The sequence below is a fragment of the Chiloscyllium punctatum genome, chromosome 3 (assembly GCF_047496795.1).
Source record: "Chiloscyllium punctatum isolate Juve2018m chromosome 3, sChiPun1.3, whole genome shotgun sequence".
In the NCBI taxonomy this organism is placed as follows: domain Eukaryota; kingdom Metazoa; phylum Chordata; class Chondrichthyes; order Orectolobiformes; family Hemiscylliidae; genus Chiloscyllium; species Chiloscyllium punctatum.
Genome location: NC_092741.1, coordinates 67,918,215 through 67,937,780, shown reverse-complemented (window position 1 = coordinate 67,937,780; position 19,566 = coordinate 67,918,215). Strand labels below are relative to the sequence as shown.

The following is a 19,566-nucleotide window of genomic DNA, read 5'->3' as shown; positions in this document are numbered from 1 at the left end:
CTAAATGTCCCTTTGGCAATAACATTCCACATACTATTTGCCACAGTTCTTCTGCGTTGCAAATAAAAAAGACTATACTCTGAGAAAATCTGACCCATAGTAAATTTTACAGTTGTAGCTTTTATGTGGGAGATTATTTTTTAATTCTTCAAAGGAAAACAAAACCTTTGGTTCCAACAATTATATTACCAAACCATTGGTAATATAACAATATCACAGGCAATGGGAAAACACTCTGAAAGCAATAGGTGTCTACTGTCAAATAATACTCCTCAGTTGTTCAACTTCAAACTTAATAGTGCATTCAATGACAAATGAAAGATAACATGGTTACGTGATCAATGCCACAAATTACATACTTCCTCTATTTAACTTGTTCATTTTGCCTTTAAGAAACCTTTCGATACCTTGAATTGAAGGCATTTGTTACTAATTGTCAAGCTGACAAGCTCATACACATTGCTCTGGAAACAAGCTGATACAATACATAACTAAGTTAACCTTGGTTATCTGAAGCACCTAATATTATTAACTTTCAGCACTGCCTATAACTGCTCCTGAAAATAAAATAACTCATCTTTATAGAATCTTAAGAATCTCCATCTTTAATAAGAAGAAAAGTCTTCAATAACACCAAGTGGGCATGTACACAATTTAATGTACTCATGATTTATCGATTTCAAATAATGGCTGTTTTAAAAAATTGGAATGATCCTGTCAATAAGAAACAAAGTTCAATAATTCATAAAAACAACTGTGTATTACTCGCACAGTGAAATTATACATGCAAAGGAATAGCTGACACTGCAAAGGTAAAGGTGGCCTGCCATTCCCTATCTACCATGATCTAAACTTTTCAATGAGTGACAGCATTTTATTTTTCATCGTTGTTAAGTTTCAATGCAGCTAACTGCATCTCCTTTGTCCACTCTATTTTCCTACTGCTACAGACAGGCTTCAATTTATCAATGTGAATAAAGTGCAGATCACCAAAAATGCCTCATGCGTTGACAACAATACTCCTTTGTTGCATCCGATTGGTAATTCATTCATTCAGAATTTACATAGAAAATATAAGTAGGCCATTCAGTCCTTGAGCCTGCCTTGTCATTCAATATGATCATGGATTATCATCCAATTCACCACCCTGTTCCCACTTTCTCCACATTCTCTATAAAAGCATAGGTTGAATGGACAATAAATCTCTCAGCTTTGATATAACATTTAATATTAAACAGCAACTCATTTAAATGTTCGCACACAGTAGATGCAAAACATGCATCAACTATTGAATATTAATAGCCATTTCAATTCTCAGCTTTATTTTCAAATTATAGAACTTAAAAGTAATGTCGCAATTACATAATTAGCGAACTATTTACACTGTGAACTAAAAGTCTCAGTTACATTCCCAAAAATGCCAACTTGCAATACAACTACAGTTTCCCACCAACTTTACAACAATTCCAATAATTTGGAAGTACTATGTGGCTATAAAGTGTTTTGGCGCAACTAGAGCTTGTGCAAGGCACTATATTCATGCAAGTCTTCAATATTCTTTCTTTATATACACTCTCATATTTATAGTTTTACAGAATGTAGTATAATACTCTAAAAATCAACATAAAGAACAGAGACACATCAATAAGGCAATGAAGATGAACAAAATTAAAAGATAAAATTTTGTATGGCAAATTTATCAGACTCATTTACTTTGCAGCTCGTGTGCTGGACATAGGTGTCTACCCCACCCCATTGGCCTAACAGATGTTAGGATATTTATGTTTAGCAGTGCTCTTATCAGCAAACGAATGTCAATTTAGTGCACTAAGACAAAACTGCCAATGTAGTAATATAACAGGTCAAAATCATGAGTATTTTCAATATAGTCAATTGAGTTTTTAGTTCAATATTTACAATAACAGAACTCAATGATTATTTTTAAATTAATTCAGTTTGGTGGAATATGAAGAAACATGGTCAGGTGATCAGATCTCATGAAGGAGATTTTTGAGCACAGTATCAAAAAGTGAAGTACTCTTGCAGCACAGTCTGTAGATTTTATTCTTATATTTTCTCTACTTCAAGGAATTTCATTACAACACCACACCATGATAAAAATAGTTCATTACAATGAATGTTTTTTTTATTCATTATTTTACAGCCGATTTACATCCCTAAAAGGAAACAAACCTGCCTGGTGCAATATTGTCAAAATTAAATTATATTATTAAATCATCATTTCGACATTAAAAATAACAAAATTGCCAGTTTCCATTCACCAGTGTACCCTGTCCTGCATAAAATGTCTGTCTCACTTGCAATTACTGGTCCTACTCATAACAAAACACCAGTCACTTCATTGAAAATTGTGCCTCCACGTAAAATGGCACTTCTCTCACCAGTGTGTAATAATGGGAACACAGCAATCACTCAATTGCACAACATGGGGCTTACGTGTGCTCATCATTATTGTACAAAATTTTCAATTTGAAACCAAGAGGTTCAGCATTACAATTATCAATTTTACTTTTGGTCCATTTAGATTAAGATACATTTGAAAGAGACAATACTGTTACCTGCCTAAAACATTAAGTGAATTATGGCATAATAATGAAAATCCCACAAATACACATGACACAAAGCTTCATGAAAGGGCAGCCAATCATGTTCATTTGACTATAGTGCGATTCAATTGCTGACATTTATACTCATGTCCCATTATTTAATGCCAATGGTTCCTTTTCAGATAAAATACTGAACACTCAATTAATAGAGAAGCTTGTTTCAGGAATTGGATATTGACCATATACTTGATAAACCTCCCCTTTTCATGCAAAGGGAAATGTATAAGACAAAACTATTTAAAAGATACTTATCAAATCAAACCTTTAAATATCTTTTTCGTCCAAGTTCATGAAGTTTTATGCATAGTTTGAATTCATCATCATTAAGCCTACAATTAAAGTTCCAGAAATAGGTTTGAAGATCATTTACAGTTATTAATTCTAAATGATGAAGCATTTCTTTGTAGTCTTAATGATTTCATACAATGCATTGATACATAAAGCTCGAAACATATACGTCTGCCACACTGTCAGCACAACACCTATTTTGGCAGCAATTGATTTTATGAACTACAAAGTACAAAACTACTGCTGGCCTACTGTCCTACTTCAGAGTGCAACATTCTGGGTGGCACATCTTGAAAATAAAAGCCCTTGGCCTCATCTTTTACGTGGCTAATGAGATCTCTCTGTTCTCTGACAATCTGACATGGTTCCCTAAATGAAGCTAGGTTAGTTACAGTGAGCCACAGAATTGGCAATGTGCTGTTAGCAGCTGTTTACATTCTTTTGGGATCCCAGCATGGAGGTGGAAAGGGTGATTTCAACCGATTAATATAATTACTGCGATCATTCATGTACTAATAACATAATTAGAACATTTCTGCAGCTGAAGCCAAGTACATTGGAGATTGCAAAGAAAAACAGGGAGTTTATCTTCTTTTACATTACGATCAGATATCATGAAAAGTTGCTTTTTTGTATTTTTATAGGAAACCTTAGCTTCCTGTGCACAGGAATAAATTCAGTAATAAAAATCTATACAAGCATATGATGCTGCCTGTTGTCACTCCTGCCAAATCTCTAGTCATGGTACGCCAGACATCTATACCATCCTCAAACATCCACTGTAGCTCATAGGTAACCTCCATCATGCAATTACACATAGATTGAATCCTCTTCCTGCGAGCCTCCACTAAGCGTACTACAAGGGATTACTGTAACTTTTCAGCTCTGATATAATGCCCAAATTACTGACTATTCATTTTCATTGTCCACACAATTTGTACACTTCTTACAAGTTACTTTTGCTTTTGAAATCTCAAATATCCCTTCACCTCTCTTATGGCCTGTATATGGAATTTTTGTGTAGGTCTTACTATTCACATTTTAAAGGCCTCTATATACTTCGACAGGTCTTTACTGATTAGAAAGTTTCTTAGGCATATAGGAAAGTGAATAGAATGTTTGACGCAAGTTATTTTCCTTGCTACAGGCTTTAGTTTTCTTGGTATTGATACATTCTTCATATACACAGAATTGTTTCTGGTTATTACTACGCTTCTTCTAACTGCTGCATTATACCTGCCATCTTCCGTTATAATTTGTCCTGAGTAGACAAACTTACCAACTTGTCCCAGTGTGACACAATAGACTTCAATCTTCATTCTAGTTTCTTACAAAACCTTCCTTCCACCTACCTTTATTTAAAAAGCTTTTTGGTGTCCAAAGTAAATCCATATTCTGAACATCTAGATTTTACTTGGCCCATTATATTTTATGGGGCCTCTTTTGATTCTGCAAGCAGCATTGTGCTGTCAGCATATCAGTTTGTTATGCTCTTACCTCCAATTTTTAATCCAAGAAATACATCTAATTCTCGAAGTATTTATTCTATATATAGATTGAATAATTTTGGTGAAAGCACTCAATCTTGTTGTATTCCACCCCTCATTTGAAACATATATGTCTCTTGACTTTCCTGAAGCTCACGATCTGGTCTCAGTATAGATTCTGGATAAATCTCACATCATTACCCTTACTGTCACCTTTAAACAAAATATCTATTAACTATTGGTGATAAACATGATTGAATGCTTTATCATATCTATGAAGCATATGCAAGTGTTCAAGACATTTAACCTAAGAGTGTTTTTAAATTAAAAACTCCTCCTTTTGTTCCAACTCTATATCCAGAACACATTTCACAAATCTTTTCCTAACACATTATTTATTTATTAGCTCAGTAGTAACGTCACATTTGTTTCTGTTATGATTTTCAAAACTATGGATGAGATTATAGGAGATATGGTTAGTAAACCTGACACCAAAATTGGTGGTATCGTAGACAGTGAATAATCTCTGAGATTACAAAAGATCTTAATCAACTGGATCAATGGACTGAGGAATGGTAGATGGAGTTGAATTTAGATAAGCGCAAAGTATGCTGTAATGCGTGTTTCTTCAATGCGAATTGGCTTTAATGCAATTAAAGAATTTAGTCCATTATTTGTAGAATGCGAAGTTTCCTTACCTGCATTGGCAAAAACGCAATTCCAGCCCCATTAGGTTAAATGGCACAGTTTTTGTGCAACTTTCCTATAACACAAGTTCGCACAAGAACAGAACTATTGGGTTTTCTCAGAACAGACTGTATTGCACTTTGCCAAAATAAGGCTAGGACTTATGCAATGAATGATAGGGGTCCTTGGTAGTGTTGTAGAACACCGACACCTGAGGGTTCAGGTACATAATTCTTTGAAGTTTGTTCACAGGCAGACAGGGTGGCTAATATAGCATTTAGCACACTTGCCTTTATTGCTCAGACCTTTGAGAGTAGGAGTTAAGGTTGTACAGGAGATTGGTGAGGCCTCTTCTGGAGTACTATGTGCAGTTTGGTCCTCTTGCTTTAAAAAGGATATTATTAATTTAGAGAGGGTTCAGAAACTATTTACCAGAACATTGCCAGGAATGGAGGGTTTGATTTATTAAAATAGGCTGGATAGGCTTGGACCTTTTTCATTGCAACACAGGAGGTTGAGAGGTGACCTTATAAAGGTTTATAAAATCATGAGAGGCGTAGATAAGGTGAATAACAAGGGCTTTTCCCTAGGTGTGGGAGTTCAAAACTAGGTAGTATCATTTTAAGGTGAGAGGAGAGTTTTAAAAAGGACATAAGGTGCAATTTCTTTTTTTTACAGAGAGTGGTTCATGTGTGGAATAAACTACTAGAGAAATAAATGGATGCAAGTACAGTTACAGTTACAACATTTAAAAGACATTTGAAAAAGGACATGAATAGAAAACACAGTACATGGAGGGACATGGCCATACTCACACAAGTGGGACTAACTTAGTTTGGAAAAGTGGTCGGTGTGGCCTAGTTGGGCCGAAGTGTCTGTTTTCATGCTGTATGATTCCATGGTTCTGAGATGACTTAGAAAGCTTATAGTTCTAAAAATGATGGCAATCATTGCTTTAGATTTCTCAGGTAACTGAACTAATAATGTCTCATGCCTCAAGCAAAGGTTAGAATAGATGGTTAATTTATTATGCCGACACAGAAACCATGGACCAAACAGCCACCTTCTGCGCTCTAACTCTTCTATGGCTCACCTGGAATGCATCCTTCTGTATACATTTGATACAAATTTCTCATTATTTATAACACTGTTTTTCCAAGAACCTCAAGATGTTCTGGGAGCTCCTTTATCCATGCCTGGACACTTTCCTGTACAGATTCATTTTAAATATCAGTACCTCTGATGTTCTAATGTTTCATTCACCCTATTCCTCAATATGTTGAGGACTCCCTCAATTTGGATCATCATACAATTTTATATATACATGGATTCTGCTCATCCTTTTGCTACTGCATACCTTTCAAACAACATTTTACAATATTTTGGGGGAGGTGGCAGCATAGTGGTAATGTCATTCAACAAGTAACCCAGAAGCTAAGACGAGTGCTCTGGGTACATGGTTTCAAATCTCTCCATGGCAGCTGGTGAAATTTCAGTTCAATTAATAAATCTGGAATATAAAGCTAACTGCAATAACAGGACCCAAGAAACCATAATCAATTGTCATAAAAACCTATTTAGTTCACTAATGTCTTTTAGAAAATCTGCCATTCTTACTTGATCTGGCCTACACCTGACTCTAGATTTACAGAAATCTGGTGGACTTTTTACTGCCCTCTGAAATGGCTTAGCAAACTACTCAAATGAAGAGAAATTAGGGAATAGCAGCAAACGTTAACCTTGCCAGTGACACCCACATCTGATGAAAGAATATATTTTAAAAACATTTTGCTTTCTAATGCACTGTCTATTACTATATTTTTTTCTATTGATCAAAAATTGATTATTTTTGAGTTCATTACAGCTCCAACACATAGCATGAAAAACTTCTCTCTTAGCAGTCCTCATACATTCTTTATTTTCTTTAAAATTTCATCATACTCAGGTGTGTTTTTTTTCTTACCCATCCCTATCATCACTGCTAGCAGCTCATCTATCACTCACTCCTCATCACTCTTCTTTTCTGTTTTGGTAGTATTTTTGTTATAGTATGTTATGCTCTCCTGGGGTATATGGGAGATGATTGTGAGTGCTAGTACCATTGAGCCCCCTGTCATGCCATACACCCATATTGAAAAGGGTGTGGGGAGGTGGAACTTGACAAGTGGATAAGCAGACCCCAGAATGAAACTTGGCTTAATAGATCAGATGCTTCACTTTGTAATTTTTAAACATAGTGAATAGTCAATGAAATGTATTCAGACAAAGTTATATATATTGTTTAACAACAGAACATTTACTACATTAAAGGAGAAAGCTGTACTACATCCAGAAATTTTTTAATACACACACATAAAAACAAAGTTTCAACGTGTTTCTCAATGCCATCCATTGTAGACTCAATCCCAGAGAAATATCATTCCTATCTCAGTTTATAATATCTTTACTTAATTGACACTTTGCCAGTTTGTTTTCTTTGGATTGCTGAGACTTTTCTTTTGCAATCCTTTTTGTGTATGTGGGCTTGAATACTTCACAATGCCGAAAGCTGAAAATTTCTCAGTTCTTACAACTTGAAGACTTCTATACAAGTAAATACTACAAAATAAAACTTTTTTTGGTGAGGAAACTTGTTCTCCTGAATGAACTATAAAAACTCTAATCTATATATAGGAAGGTAACTGTTCTGTTTTAAAGAGAAAAACCCGATTGTTCTGCTCTTAAGTCAAAACTAAACTTTATTGTTTACTCAGCTTGTCATAAACCCAGCAGTATAAACATCTTATCCTCTAACACCAGAAGAGTTTGCAAAAGAGTTGGCTGAATTGATATGCCTGGTTAGCAATGATGCATTTAGATCACTGTTCCACAATGACTTGCTGCCCATTAAAAAAAAACCTTCACAGAACCAATCAAAATCCTTCTGACTCTAATTCTACAATTCTCACATATGGCTCCAAATAGCTGGCTATGCACAGTGTTACCAGAGATCACAACACGGTCATAATACAAAACTAATTGTGGGATTAATCAGTTTGTGCTCGAGAGATATGAGGGCATCATTCTTTCTAATGTGCATGAAGTTTGTGAACTGCAAAAGAGTCAGAATAACAATATAAGTTAGCAGAGCTTTGCCTTAAAAGGCAAACATCAACAAAATGTGAGACGTACCCAAGGACACAGTCATAATTCTTAGGAAGGCAATATGGCCAGTCACTTGAGTCAAATCCTCACAGAGTAAGCCCCAGAGTGAGTCATGAAAAATTGTCAAAAAAATAGAAGATACTCAAGGGCTTACAACTTCTGCAACTGAAATTATTGTAAACTGTTACAGGGAAGATGTCCATAACCAACAAAATCATGCATATACCTAGTTTCATATCAATTTATTACGATTGTCCCAGATTGGAATATTTAACTTGCTGGAGCATGGAATTTTTTGCACATCAACCATTGATAGCTACAGTATAAACACAACAAGTTTGGGTTCTCTACCAAAAATTTGATTGATCAATTCCAGCTATGCTGCTTTTCACTCACTTGATTATTACAGGCCAATCACTTAATCCAAAAAGTTATTACTCTTCCAGCAACCAACTAACACTGACCAGTAAAATAAAAATGGCAGGGGGATTCATTTGATACATTTTGGTAAGGAATTATACAGTTAATGGTAGGGGCCTTGGGGAGTGGTGCTCTAAGGGACCTAGGGATGAAGGTGCACAGTTCCTGGAACATTGAGTCACAGGTAGACATGGTGGCAAAGGCAGCAATTGGCACGTTTGCCTTCAGTGGTCATAATACTGAGTATCGGAGTTGGGATGTCATGTTGTGGCCAGATAGGACATTGATGAGGCCACTTATAGAATACCGCGTACAGGAAGGATGTTGTTAGACTTGAGATGGTGCAGAAAAGATTTACAAGGATGTTGCCAGGACTGGAGGGTTTGAACTATAAGGACAGGCTGAGTAGGCTGGGGCTTCTTAAGGTGAATGGCCAAAGTCTTTTTCCTAGGGTGGGAGAGTCCAAAACTAGAGGACATAGGTTTAAAGTGAGAGGGAAACAATTTTGAAAGGACATGAGGGGCAATGTTTTCAAGCAGATGGTGATGTGCATATGGAACAAGCTGCCAAAGGAAGTGGTGGATTGCAACATTTAAAAGACACCCTTATGAACAGGAAGGGTTTCTAGGGATATAGGCCAAATGGGACTAAATCAGATTGGGATGTCTGGTCATCAGGGGAAAGAGTTGGACCAAAGGGTCTTTTCTTGTGCTATAATACTCTATAGCAAGCAAGTTTTTCCACAAGTTGAACAGTAAATCATGTAGACCAGACAGCCAAAATGTTTTAATTGCTGCTGTGTTGGTTGTCTCAAACCCCGAAGACACCTCATGGTAAAGTCATACAAAGAAATTGCAACTTACCCCATCACCCCTCCCATTCAGCAATATCTTGGTCAATGCACTGTTCCAGGCCAAGCAGGAAAGATCTTTTTCTTAATGGCAGGAGGAAGACCTCCCATCATACAGCCATAGAGCACGGACACAGGCCCTTCGGTCCAACTCATCTGCGCCACCAGGTTTCTTAAACTAAATTAGTCCCATTTGCACGTATCCATCTAAATCTTTCCTATTCATATGCCTGTCCAAATGGCTTTTAACTTTGTTGTAACATAATTAGGTCAATGCCAGTAGCCCATATAAGAGACTACAGCTAGTGCAAAAAGTCCTTCTATACTCGGCCACAGTGAGTGGCATTTTATTGAAAGCTCACATTCATGGAGATATCATTCATCTAAATGTGTCTGATGCAGAGTAATATCTGCAAGTCTCAGCATCACATGCATAATGTACACATGCTGCCTAAGTTCTAACTCTTCTTTAGTGTTCTCTACTCATTACTATACAAGACTCAGGATCAGGCATGACTATGCATATCCATAAAGCACTCAATCCTTTCTTTTCTCTATTTGCAGGACGAGATAGTCCACAACAGGAGACAGGAATAAGGATATTTGGATCCTTATCCCTTTTAAAGAACAGGCTGTGCAGCTGACAGGTGAGGACCAGGATTGGTCACTACTGATAGAGAGGTAACAATGTCACCACAAACCAGTGAGGAAAATTGCAGTCTGCTCTTCTAAGATGCAGGCACTGTCACAGATTGGTATGAATCATAGTTGTACAGAATGGAAACAGACCCTTCAGTCCAACCTGATCAGATATCCTAAATTAACCTAGTCCCATTTGCCAGCATTTAGTCCATATACTTCTAAACTTGTCCTATTTCCTTACCCATCTAGATGCTTTTTAAATGTTGTAATTGTACCAGCTTCCACCATTTCCTCTGGCAGCTTATTCCATGCACGCGCCACTCTCTGCATGAAAAAGTTGGTCCTTAGGTCCCTTTTAAATCTTTCCCCTCTCACCTTAAACTTATGCCCTCCAGTTTTGGACTCCCCACCCTGGGAAAAAGACCTTAGTAATTCACTCTATCCACGCCCTCATGATTTTATAAACCTCTAGGAGGTCACTGCTCAGCGTCCAAAGCTCCAGGCAGAACAACTAATTCTTCCTCATCTCCTCTACCTAAGCCAACAGAACACAAAAAAATAGAAGGCATCACAACCTCCCACTCCCTGCCTAATAGCACCACCACGACCTTTGAGGATGGTACCAACATAACTTCAGACAAGGAACCATTATGTGCATTTACACATTCCACCACCAAAAACATTCACCTCAGTGGTCACACCAATTTGTGCAACTGAGCCCACTGTATCTGGTTATCATATCACTGACACTGGCCCACAGCCAGTGCAGGAAGCAATGATCAGACGACTGCTGGAGATCAGGCATCTGCTCAGTCCCAGGCAGATGACATGTCTCTATTCAGTCGCAAGAAACGTGGTCAATCTACAGACACAGGAAGGGAAACATCAGACAGTGATGCCCAGGGCAATTACGTGGATTTGAGTGAAAGTTGAAGAAGCCCTCTGGAAAGGGTAGCAGGAATGTTGAAGATCCAGATGCAGTAGAACACTCTGTGGCTGCCGAAAATGGATTGGACCTGCACTTGATCGTTGTAACTATGGATCTGCAGCATCAATAGCAAGGTAAGTGTGGGACGAGGCACCTTGATCTTACTTCACAAAGAACAGGGTGGTGCCAGCAGGCCCCAACAGAAAAAAGGAAAGATAGCCCGGAACCTCAGAGCTTTATCTCAGGACACTCCGGATATGCCATGCCTCTCCATCTCCCCTCTATCACTGGCTGAAGCAGCAGGGTGTACATACATTAGTGCAGGAGACACTCACCAGAATGCCCCTATTGGCTCCGGGTCCCCCGGGGATGCTTGCCAAAATCACCACAGTCACCAGAGCGTATAAATCAGCAGGTTCCCTCCACCTTAATGGAGGATGTCAAGCAGCACATAGACATAGCAGTAATTCAACAATCTATATAGTCTGTAAACATATAATCACTTGCATTGTTCTAAGGTTACCCCACTAGATGCCAACAAGGCTGCTGAATTGAAAGGAATGGGCATCATCCTCAGTCGCAAGGAGATACTAGTCTTCCTTCTGAACATCTCTGATTGTCTCGCATCATTAGCGATGTGTGTGACTCAACACACCATAGACCTACTACTTAGGGACTGCAGTCAATGATCTAAAGATTAAATTCATGGACACTGAAATTTTCTGGTGAGGTCAAACTAAGGACACCGGATCAAGGATTATAAGTATGTGCACAACACAGATAATTCATAAATGTAATGAGTGAATGTGGTCAGGTTCTACAAGGTGTAGGAATAAAAGATCTTTCCCTACCTGGGGTCTCTATAACCAGGCTAACTATTCTCAGTATATGAGGCAATGTCAAAATGAATGACTTAACTGCTTGGGGGAAGCAGAGAGAAAATGAACCACTCGCTGAGGATGCTCAGAGTACAGTCAAAAGACTTTTTTATTCACTTATAGCACCTGGACATTGGTGGCTGGGCCAGAAGTTTCTTGTCAGTCCATAGCTGCCCTTGAGGTGGTGGTATTGAGCTGCCTTCTTGAACTGTTGAAGTCTATGTGCTGTAAGTAGAGCCACAATATCATTAAGAAGGCAATTCTAGGATTTAATCCAATGACACTAAAGGAACTACAACTGTAATATTTCCAAGTCAGAATGGCAAGTCTCTTTGGAGAGGAACTTGCAGGTGATTGTGTTCCCATGTATCTATTGTCCTTGTCCTTCTAGATGCAAGTGGCCATGGGTTTGGAAGGTACTGTCTAGGAAACATAAGCCAATTTTTGCAGAGCACAGTGCTCCTGTTGGTAGTGGATGCTTGTGGATGTGATGCCAATCAAGCAGGATGCAGTGTCCTGGATGGTATTGTTGGACTGCATTCATCCAGGCAAGTGGGGAACATTCTATCACACTCTTGACTTGTGGATGGTGAACAGACTTTGGGAGATCAGCAAGTCAGTTACTCGCCACAGTATTCCTAGACTCTGACCTGCACATGTAGCCACTGTATTTATCTGGTGAGCCCAGTTAAAATTCTGTTCAATGGTAACACCCAAGATGTTAAACTTGGGGAATTCAGTGATAGTAAAACCACTGAATATCAATGGGTGATGGTTAGATTGTCTCTTACTGGGGATGGCCATTGCTTTTATGTTGTGAATGTTACTTGCCATTTTTCAGCACCTACCTGAATATTGTCCACATCTTGCTGTATTTGGACATGTACTGCTTCAGTATCTGAGCAGTCCACAGAATGCAGTGCAATCATTGGTGAACATCCCCATTTCAGACCCTATAGAGTCATACAACACAGAAAGACCCTACAGCCTATCAAGTCTGCACCAAACTATCTGCATTAAAACCAATTCCCAGCACTTGGCCCACGGCCTTGTAGTTTATGAGATTTCAAGTGCTCACCCACATACCTTTTGAAGGTCATGATGCTTCCCACCTCTACTACAGTCCAAGGCAATGCATTCCAGATTCCCACTACTCTCTAGGTGAAGAGTCTTTTCCTCACATCCTCTCTAAACCTCCTGCCTTTCATCTTCAAATTATGCTCCATCATTACTGACCCTTCAACTAAGAGGAACAGCTGGTTCCTTTTCACTCTGTCCATGTACCTCACTATCTTATATAACTCATTCGGGTCCGCCCTAAGACTACTCTATTATAAATAAAAGAACCCAAGTCTGTCAACATCTCTTCACAGCTAAAATGCAAAAGGCAACATTCTAGTGATTCGCCTCTGCACCCCACCTTCCTGTCATGTGACAATAACATTGCACATAGTACTCCAGCTGTAGCCAAAGTTTTGTCCAACATAAACTCCCTGCTTTTATTCCCTATGGCACAACTAATAAAAGCAGTTGACCCACATGCCTTAACCACCCTTTCAACCTGTCCTGCCATGTTTAGGGATCTGTGGACAAATATCCCAAGATCCCTCTGTTCCTGAGCTTCCTGGTCCATAGAATCCATACACTGGAAGCAGGCCATTCAGCTCATCATGTCCACACTGCCTGTCCAAACAGCATCCCACCCGGAATCCATCCCCCCCAACCTGTGTAGCCCTGCATTTTTCATGACGAACCAATCTAGCCTGCATATCCCTGGACACTAAGGGCAATTTAGCATGGCCAATCCACCTAAGCTGAACATCTTTGGACTGTGTGAAGAAACTGGAGCACCCAGAGGAAACCCACGTAGACATGGAGAGAACATGCAAACTCCACACAAATATTTGCCCATGGTTAGAATTGAACCTGGGTCTCGTGATGTGAGGCAGCTGTGCTAATCACTGAGCCACCGTGCCATCCTGTGTTCTGACATTCATCAAGTACGTCCTTGTCATGTTTGTTTTTCCAAAGTGCATCAGGATTAAGTTCCATCTGGCCAAACTGTCTAGATCTTCCTGTAACCCAAGGCCCTCTTCCTCATAATTAACCACCCAGCCAATCTTCAAGACATCCACAAACGTACTTCTGATCTATATCACAAACAATAAGGGACCCAACATTGATTCCTGTGATTCACCACTGGACACTAACCTCCAGCCACATAAATAGTCTTCTGTTATCACCTTCTGTTTCCCACCTCTAAGAATCCTGTTCTTGCAACCATTTCTGGATATCATTTGGAGTGAATCGAGTTGGCTGAAAACTGGCATCTGAGATGTTGAGGGGGATGAAAATTGTTGCAAATGTTTCAGCCTTATCCATGTGTTGGATCCTTTCATCATTGAGGATGACGATATTTCTGGACAATCATTTGATTGTCTACCACCATTCATGACTGGATGATGGCAGAACTGCAGGGCTAAGATCTGACCCACTGGTTGTGGGATCAGTTAGCTCTCGCTATTACTTGCTGCTTACCCTTTTTAGTTTGCAAGGAATCCTGTGTTGTAGCTTTACCAGGTTGACATCTCATTTTTAAGTATATTTGGTGCTGCTGCAAGTTAACCCTTCTACATTCTTCATTAGCTAGGGATGATTGCCTGACTTGATGGTAATGTTAGAGTGTGCATGCACAAGGCCAGGAGGTTGCAGATTATGCTGGAGTACAATTCTGTTGCTGCTGATGCCAAAAGTGCCTCACGATATCTACCCTTGAGTTGCTAGAGCTGTTCAAAGTGTGCCCCATTTAGCAGAGTGATATTGTCACATAACACAGCATAAGGTGTTATTAATATGAAAGCAAGACTTTGCTATAGTCACTCTTAATGATATTGTCATGGACAGATGCATCAGTGGCAGCAAATGGGTGAGGATGAGATCAAGTATATTTTCTCTTGTGCTAACAGCGTGGCAACTATGTCCTTTAGGAACTGATCAGCTCAATCAGTAATGCTGCTGCCAAGCCAATCTCAATGGTGGACAGTGAAATCCCCCACCCGGAGTACATTCTGATCCTTGGAACATTTGTGTTTCCTCCAAAAGTTATTCAACATGGATGAGCATTCATTCATCATGTTAGGGAAGACAGCACATTGTAATCAGTAAGTTTCCTTGCCCATGTTTGACCTGATGCCATGAGACTTCATGGGATCCAGAGGCAATATTTAAGAATCCCATGGCAATTTACTCCCAGCTGTGTACTACCACATTGCCACCACGGCTGGCCTCAACACTATCCCAGACTATTGGAATAGTGTCGGAAAAAGTGATTACTGACATCAGACAAGATGAGGGACAGCTGGGGATCATTCTCTAAGATGATTGTTCCATATTATATTTTCTCTTTCCTTGATACAAAGCCCATAATTCTGCTTAGCTCCAGGAGGCCCTGTTTGTTGGTTGTGCAGCTGCAGTTGTTGCAGGCTGGGTGTGTACAAATAGTTCAATACTTCTAAGTTATCACTATACCAGCACATTAAAATTTAAAATGCAGCCTTTATATAAAATGATCATGCAAAATCAGTCAATTAGGTATGTTACACAGAACAAACTGTGGCATTTAGCCAGCTGTTATACAAAAGATGTAACATTAAAACAAACACGTCCAGGTAGTTCAATTGCACTGGACATGGCTTGCTGTAAGGTTGCTATGGAGTCTGCCTTGTCAAACCATTGCCCTGATTCCTTCTCCTCTGAGCATTTCTCAGGATCCCCACCCTTCAACACCCTCATCTATGACAGCATCTTACTCCTCTATTTCTTTGTCTCCAAAGACATCTCCATCCTTTGTTGAGTGAGTTTGTGAAGGAGCAGCGTCCCACAATAATTTGGGACATTCTGTTCGGGTTATAAAGCAGTGCCTATGGTCTGCTCAACAGTGGCCCTTGTGGAGCCATCTGCAGTTTTATACCACTCCTCGGCACCAGGCTGAGTATACCTGACGGACGTGATCAACAAGGTCTCAAGGTAGCCTGTCTTGTATGTGACGAAGGGTACGGAAAGGTGCAGACACCTGAGAGTGTTTTAAGACTGTAGGAGTCATGACACTTCCCCAAATATCATGCACAGATCGACAGTATTTGGTTATTCAAAGTTTGTGAGAAGATTTGTAGCGTGGATGCTCGTTGTTGTGGTTCTGTTCGCCGCGCTGGGAATTTGTGTTGCAGATGTTTCGTCCCCTGTCTAGGTGACATCCTCAGTGCTTGGGAGCCTCCTGTGAAGCGCTTCTGTGATCTTTTTTCCGGCACTACAAATGCCGGAGGAACGATCACAGAAGCGCTTCACAGGAGGCTCCCAAGCACTGAGGATGTCACCTAGACAGGGAATGAAACGTCTGCAACACAAATTCCCAGCGCGGCGAACAGAACTACAACAGTATTTGGTTATAAAAGCATATTCAGGGAGTGGAATTCTTTCCGATTGATAAACACTGCTGATTGCTGATATGGTGCTCTGATCATTATGTGGGTGCAATTAGTTATATCCTTGCTCCTGTTGGAAATTTGCTAGGTAGCCAAGTACACTGCCCTGACTGCCTGATGTCTGCAACCAAGAGGAAGCAACTAAGTGTATTTTTAGTCAAGTGAGAGTCTCTTGTGATGTATTGTATGCCCTTGGATACATCTATGGTGCCTTTGGTGCTGCTTGTCAGTTGCTGACAGCTACATAAAAACCTGTAGATGAGGTTTTGGGTCAACACCATTGCCCCTCAGCAGGTTTGACTGTGACTAATGGCTGCTGCTGCACGGCCAACCTTCACCACTGGTTCCTCCTGAGCTGCAAGATAAGCAGAAGAATGGCAGGGTCAATCTATGCCATCGTTCTGTCTACCTCAGGAGATCTGCAGAGTCACTAATTTTTGTCATTTTCCTCTTTGACCTTGTTCTTCAAGCCTGCTCCATTATGTGCAAGGTACACCCTTCAAATAGCAATGCTTCCACTTGGTTCCCTTCTCAATAAACCATGGAAAGAATCAATATGTGCAGCTTCAGAAGACAGCTCCTTGTGACTTTGTGACTAAAGTTAACTTAAACTGCATGGACACAGTGCACATTGGTTAGAATACTTAAAGCATATCAGTGAATCTTCTCATCCAGAACAGTCATGTTCCTTAAGGAAAATTGCAGAACCATTCTAATCTTGCCTTAGTCTGATTGAGCTGCCAACCTCTTCCCCACCCCTTTCCTTGTCTAAGAGGGGAACCAGCACAATCTATTTTGGGTATAGCCTTCTCCAAATCGAAGGAGAAATTTGCAATTGTTTTTGACAAGGTGGTGAAATCCCATTTCTTCCTCTGAAATAACAGAGGAATAGAGCTGTACAGCATGGAAACAAACCCTTTGGTTCAACTCACCCATACTGCCCAGATATCCCAAATTAATCAAGTCCCATTTGCCAGCACTTAGTTCACATCCCTCTAAACCCTTCTTATGCATATACCCATCCATATGCGTTTTAAATGTTGTAATTGTACCAGCCTCCACCATTTCCTCTGGTAGCTCGTTCCACACAGGCACCATTCTCTGTGTGAAAACGCTACCCCTTCGGTCAGATGCGAATCTTTCCCCTGTCACCTTAAAACTATGCCTTCTAGTTTTAGATTCCACTACCCTGAGGAAAATACCTTGGTTTTTCATCCTACCCATGCTTTTATAAATGGCTCTTAGGTCACCCCTCAGCCTCTGAAGTTCTAGGGGAAAAAAGCCCAGCCTATTCAACCTCGCCCTATAGATCAAACCCTCCAACCATGGCAATATACGTGCAAACCGTTTATGAACCCTTTCAACTCTCACAACAACCTTACGATAGAAAGGAGACCAGAATTGCACACAATATTCCAACAGTGGCCTAACCAATTCCCTGTATAGCCGCAACATGATCTGTCAACTCTTATACTCAATGCACTGACCAATGAAGGAAAGCATACCAAACGCCTTTTTCACTATCCTATCTACCTGCGACTCTACTTTAAAGGAGCTATGAACCTGCACTGCAAAGTCTCTTTGTTCAGCAATACTCCCCAGGACATTACCATTAAGTGTATAAGTCCAGCTCTGATTTGCTTTTCCAAAATGCAGCACCTCACATTTATCTAAATTAAACTCCACCTGTCACTCCTCAGCCCATTGGCCCATCTGTTGTATGATAATTTGATCTTTTACTATAAAATCTGTGTCCTGTGATCCTGCTTCGCTAGCCTACCTGACGAAGGAGCAGTGCTCCAAAATCTTATACTTCCAAATAAACCTCATGAATCTGAGAAGTATTCACTTGTTATAAGGTAAGAGTATCATTTAACACCTCAGCATGCCCCCTAACTCCATGTGTAAATCTCCTTTCTGATCCCTAAATAGCCCCACTGCTTTTACAATTAGTGTCCTCCCATAGCATTTGGGATTTCCCTGCCAGATTTTTTTCCTTATCACTCTTTGCTTATTCAGCTCTCACTCCTCTGAGATTTCCACATTTAGCTTGGTTCTCAATTGCATTTTCTACCTTGCACCTGTAATAAATAGAACTTTTCTTCATACTTTTCTTCAATATCTCCTTCATATTTGGGGAATACTGCTTGCCCTACCTTTCCCTTTTGAGGGAACACACATTAACTCTGCCTCATCCATCTTGTTAAAGGTAACCCATTACTCAGCTCCTCTTTTTTTCCATTAGCTTTTGATTTCAGTCTATCTAGCTTAGTTCTTTATTTCCCCATTGAAGTTAGCTTTCCTCTTGTTAATTATTCTTTATATATATTGTTAATTTTCATCCTATATCTTATGATACAATGATCACTGTCCTCTAAATGTACCCACACCGACACTTGCTGTACATGCCTCATCTCATTCCCAATAACCAGGTCTAGTTCCTTTCTTGTTTGATTGTATGCATACTCCTGGGTGGAATCCTCTGGAACATAAGTCTTTGAATGCTTGGTACAATTGCAACATTTAAAAGTCATCTGGATGGGTATCTGAATAGGAAGGGTTTAGAGGGAAATGGGCCAAGTGCTGTCAAATGGGACTAGAATAGGTTGGGATATCTGGTCAGCATGGACGAGTTGGACCGAAGAGTCTGTTTCCGTTCTGTACATCTCTATGACTCTATAACTGATGCGATGTATTGAACAAACCTAGATTGCTGCTAAGTCTTTAATCATTTAGGATAGGTTGCGGGTTTGATTTATTAATATGTAAATCCCAGAACTTCCTTCAAGTCGCATTCCCAAGATAATTTAAGGCATTTTTTAAAAAAAAGCTGACATTTCAGCTCAGACAATCCATTAAGAGTGTGAGGTTAGAGTCTGTATTCGAACCTTGAGTCAGACCGGTTCTATTTCCAAAGGGGGGCACGCATGTACGTGTACACACACACACGTCAGATTTGTATTGGTAGATACATTCTATTTTGTTCAAAATGCACCCAGTCTGTAGGCAGTTAGTCCATGTGACATTTTATAAATTCCTATTTTGGAAACAGAACCAGTCTAACTCAAGGTTGGAATAGATAGACAGACTCTAACCTCACACTTTTAATGCATTGTCTGAGCTGAGATGTCACT

The 19,566-nt window shown here is 39.7% G+C and overlaps 1 protein-coding gene across 4 annotated transcripts in view; it reads right to left on the bottom strand.

Annotated features, from left to right (window-relative positions):
- The window catches only part of usp45 (ubiquitin specific peptidase 45), a 164,113-nt gene that overhangs the window by 121,811 nt on the left and 22,736 nt on the right, over positions 1-19,566 (bottom strand). For 3 of the 4 annotated variants that reach the window (XM_072554740.1, XM_072554725.1, XM_072554732.1), the window contains exon 6: positions 12,078-12,176. The exons of the other annotated variant lie outside the window; for it this stretch is intronic. In XM_072554740.1, the coding sequence (XP_072410841.1) occupies positions 12,078-12,176 (99 nt within the window). The remainder of the gene's footprint in view (positions 1-12,077; positions 12,177-19,566) is intronic. 4 annotated transcript variants of the gene reach the window in all.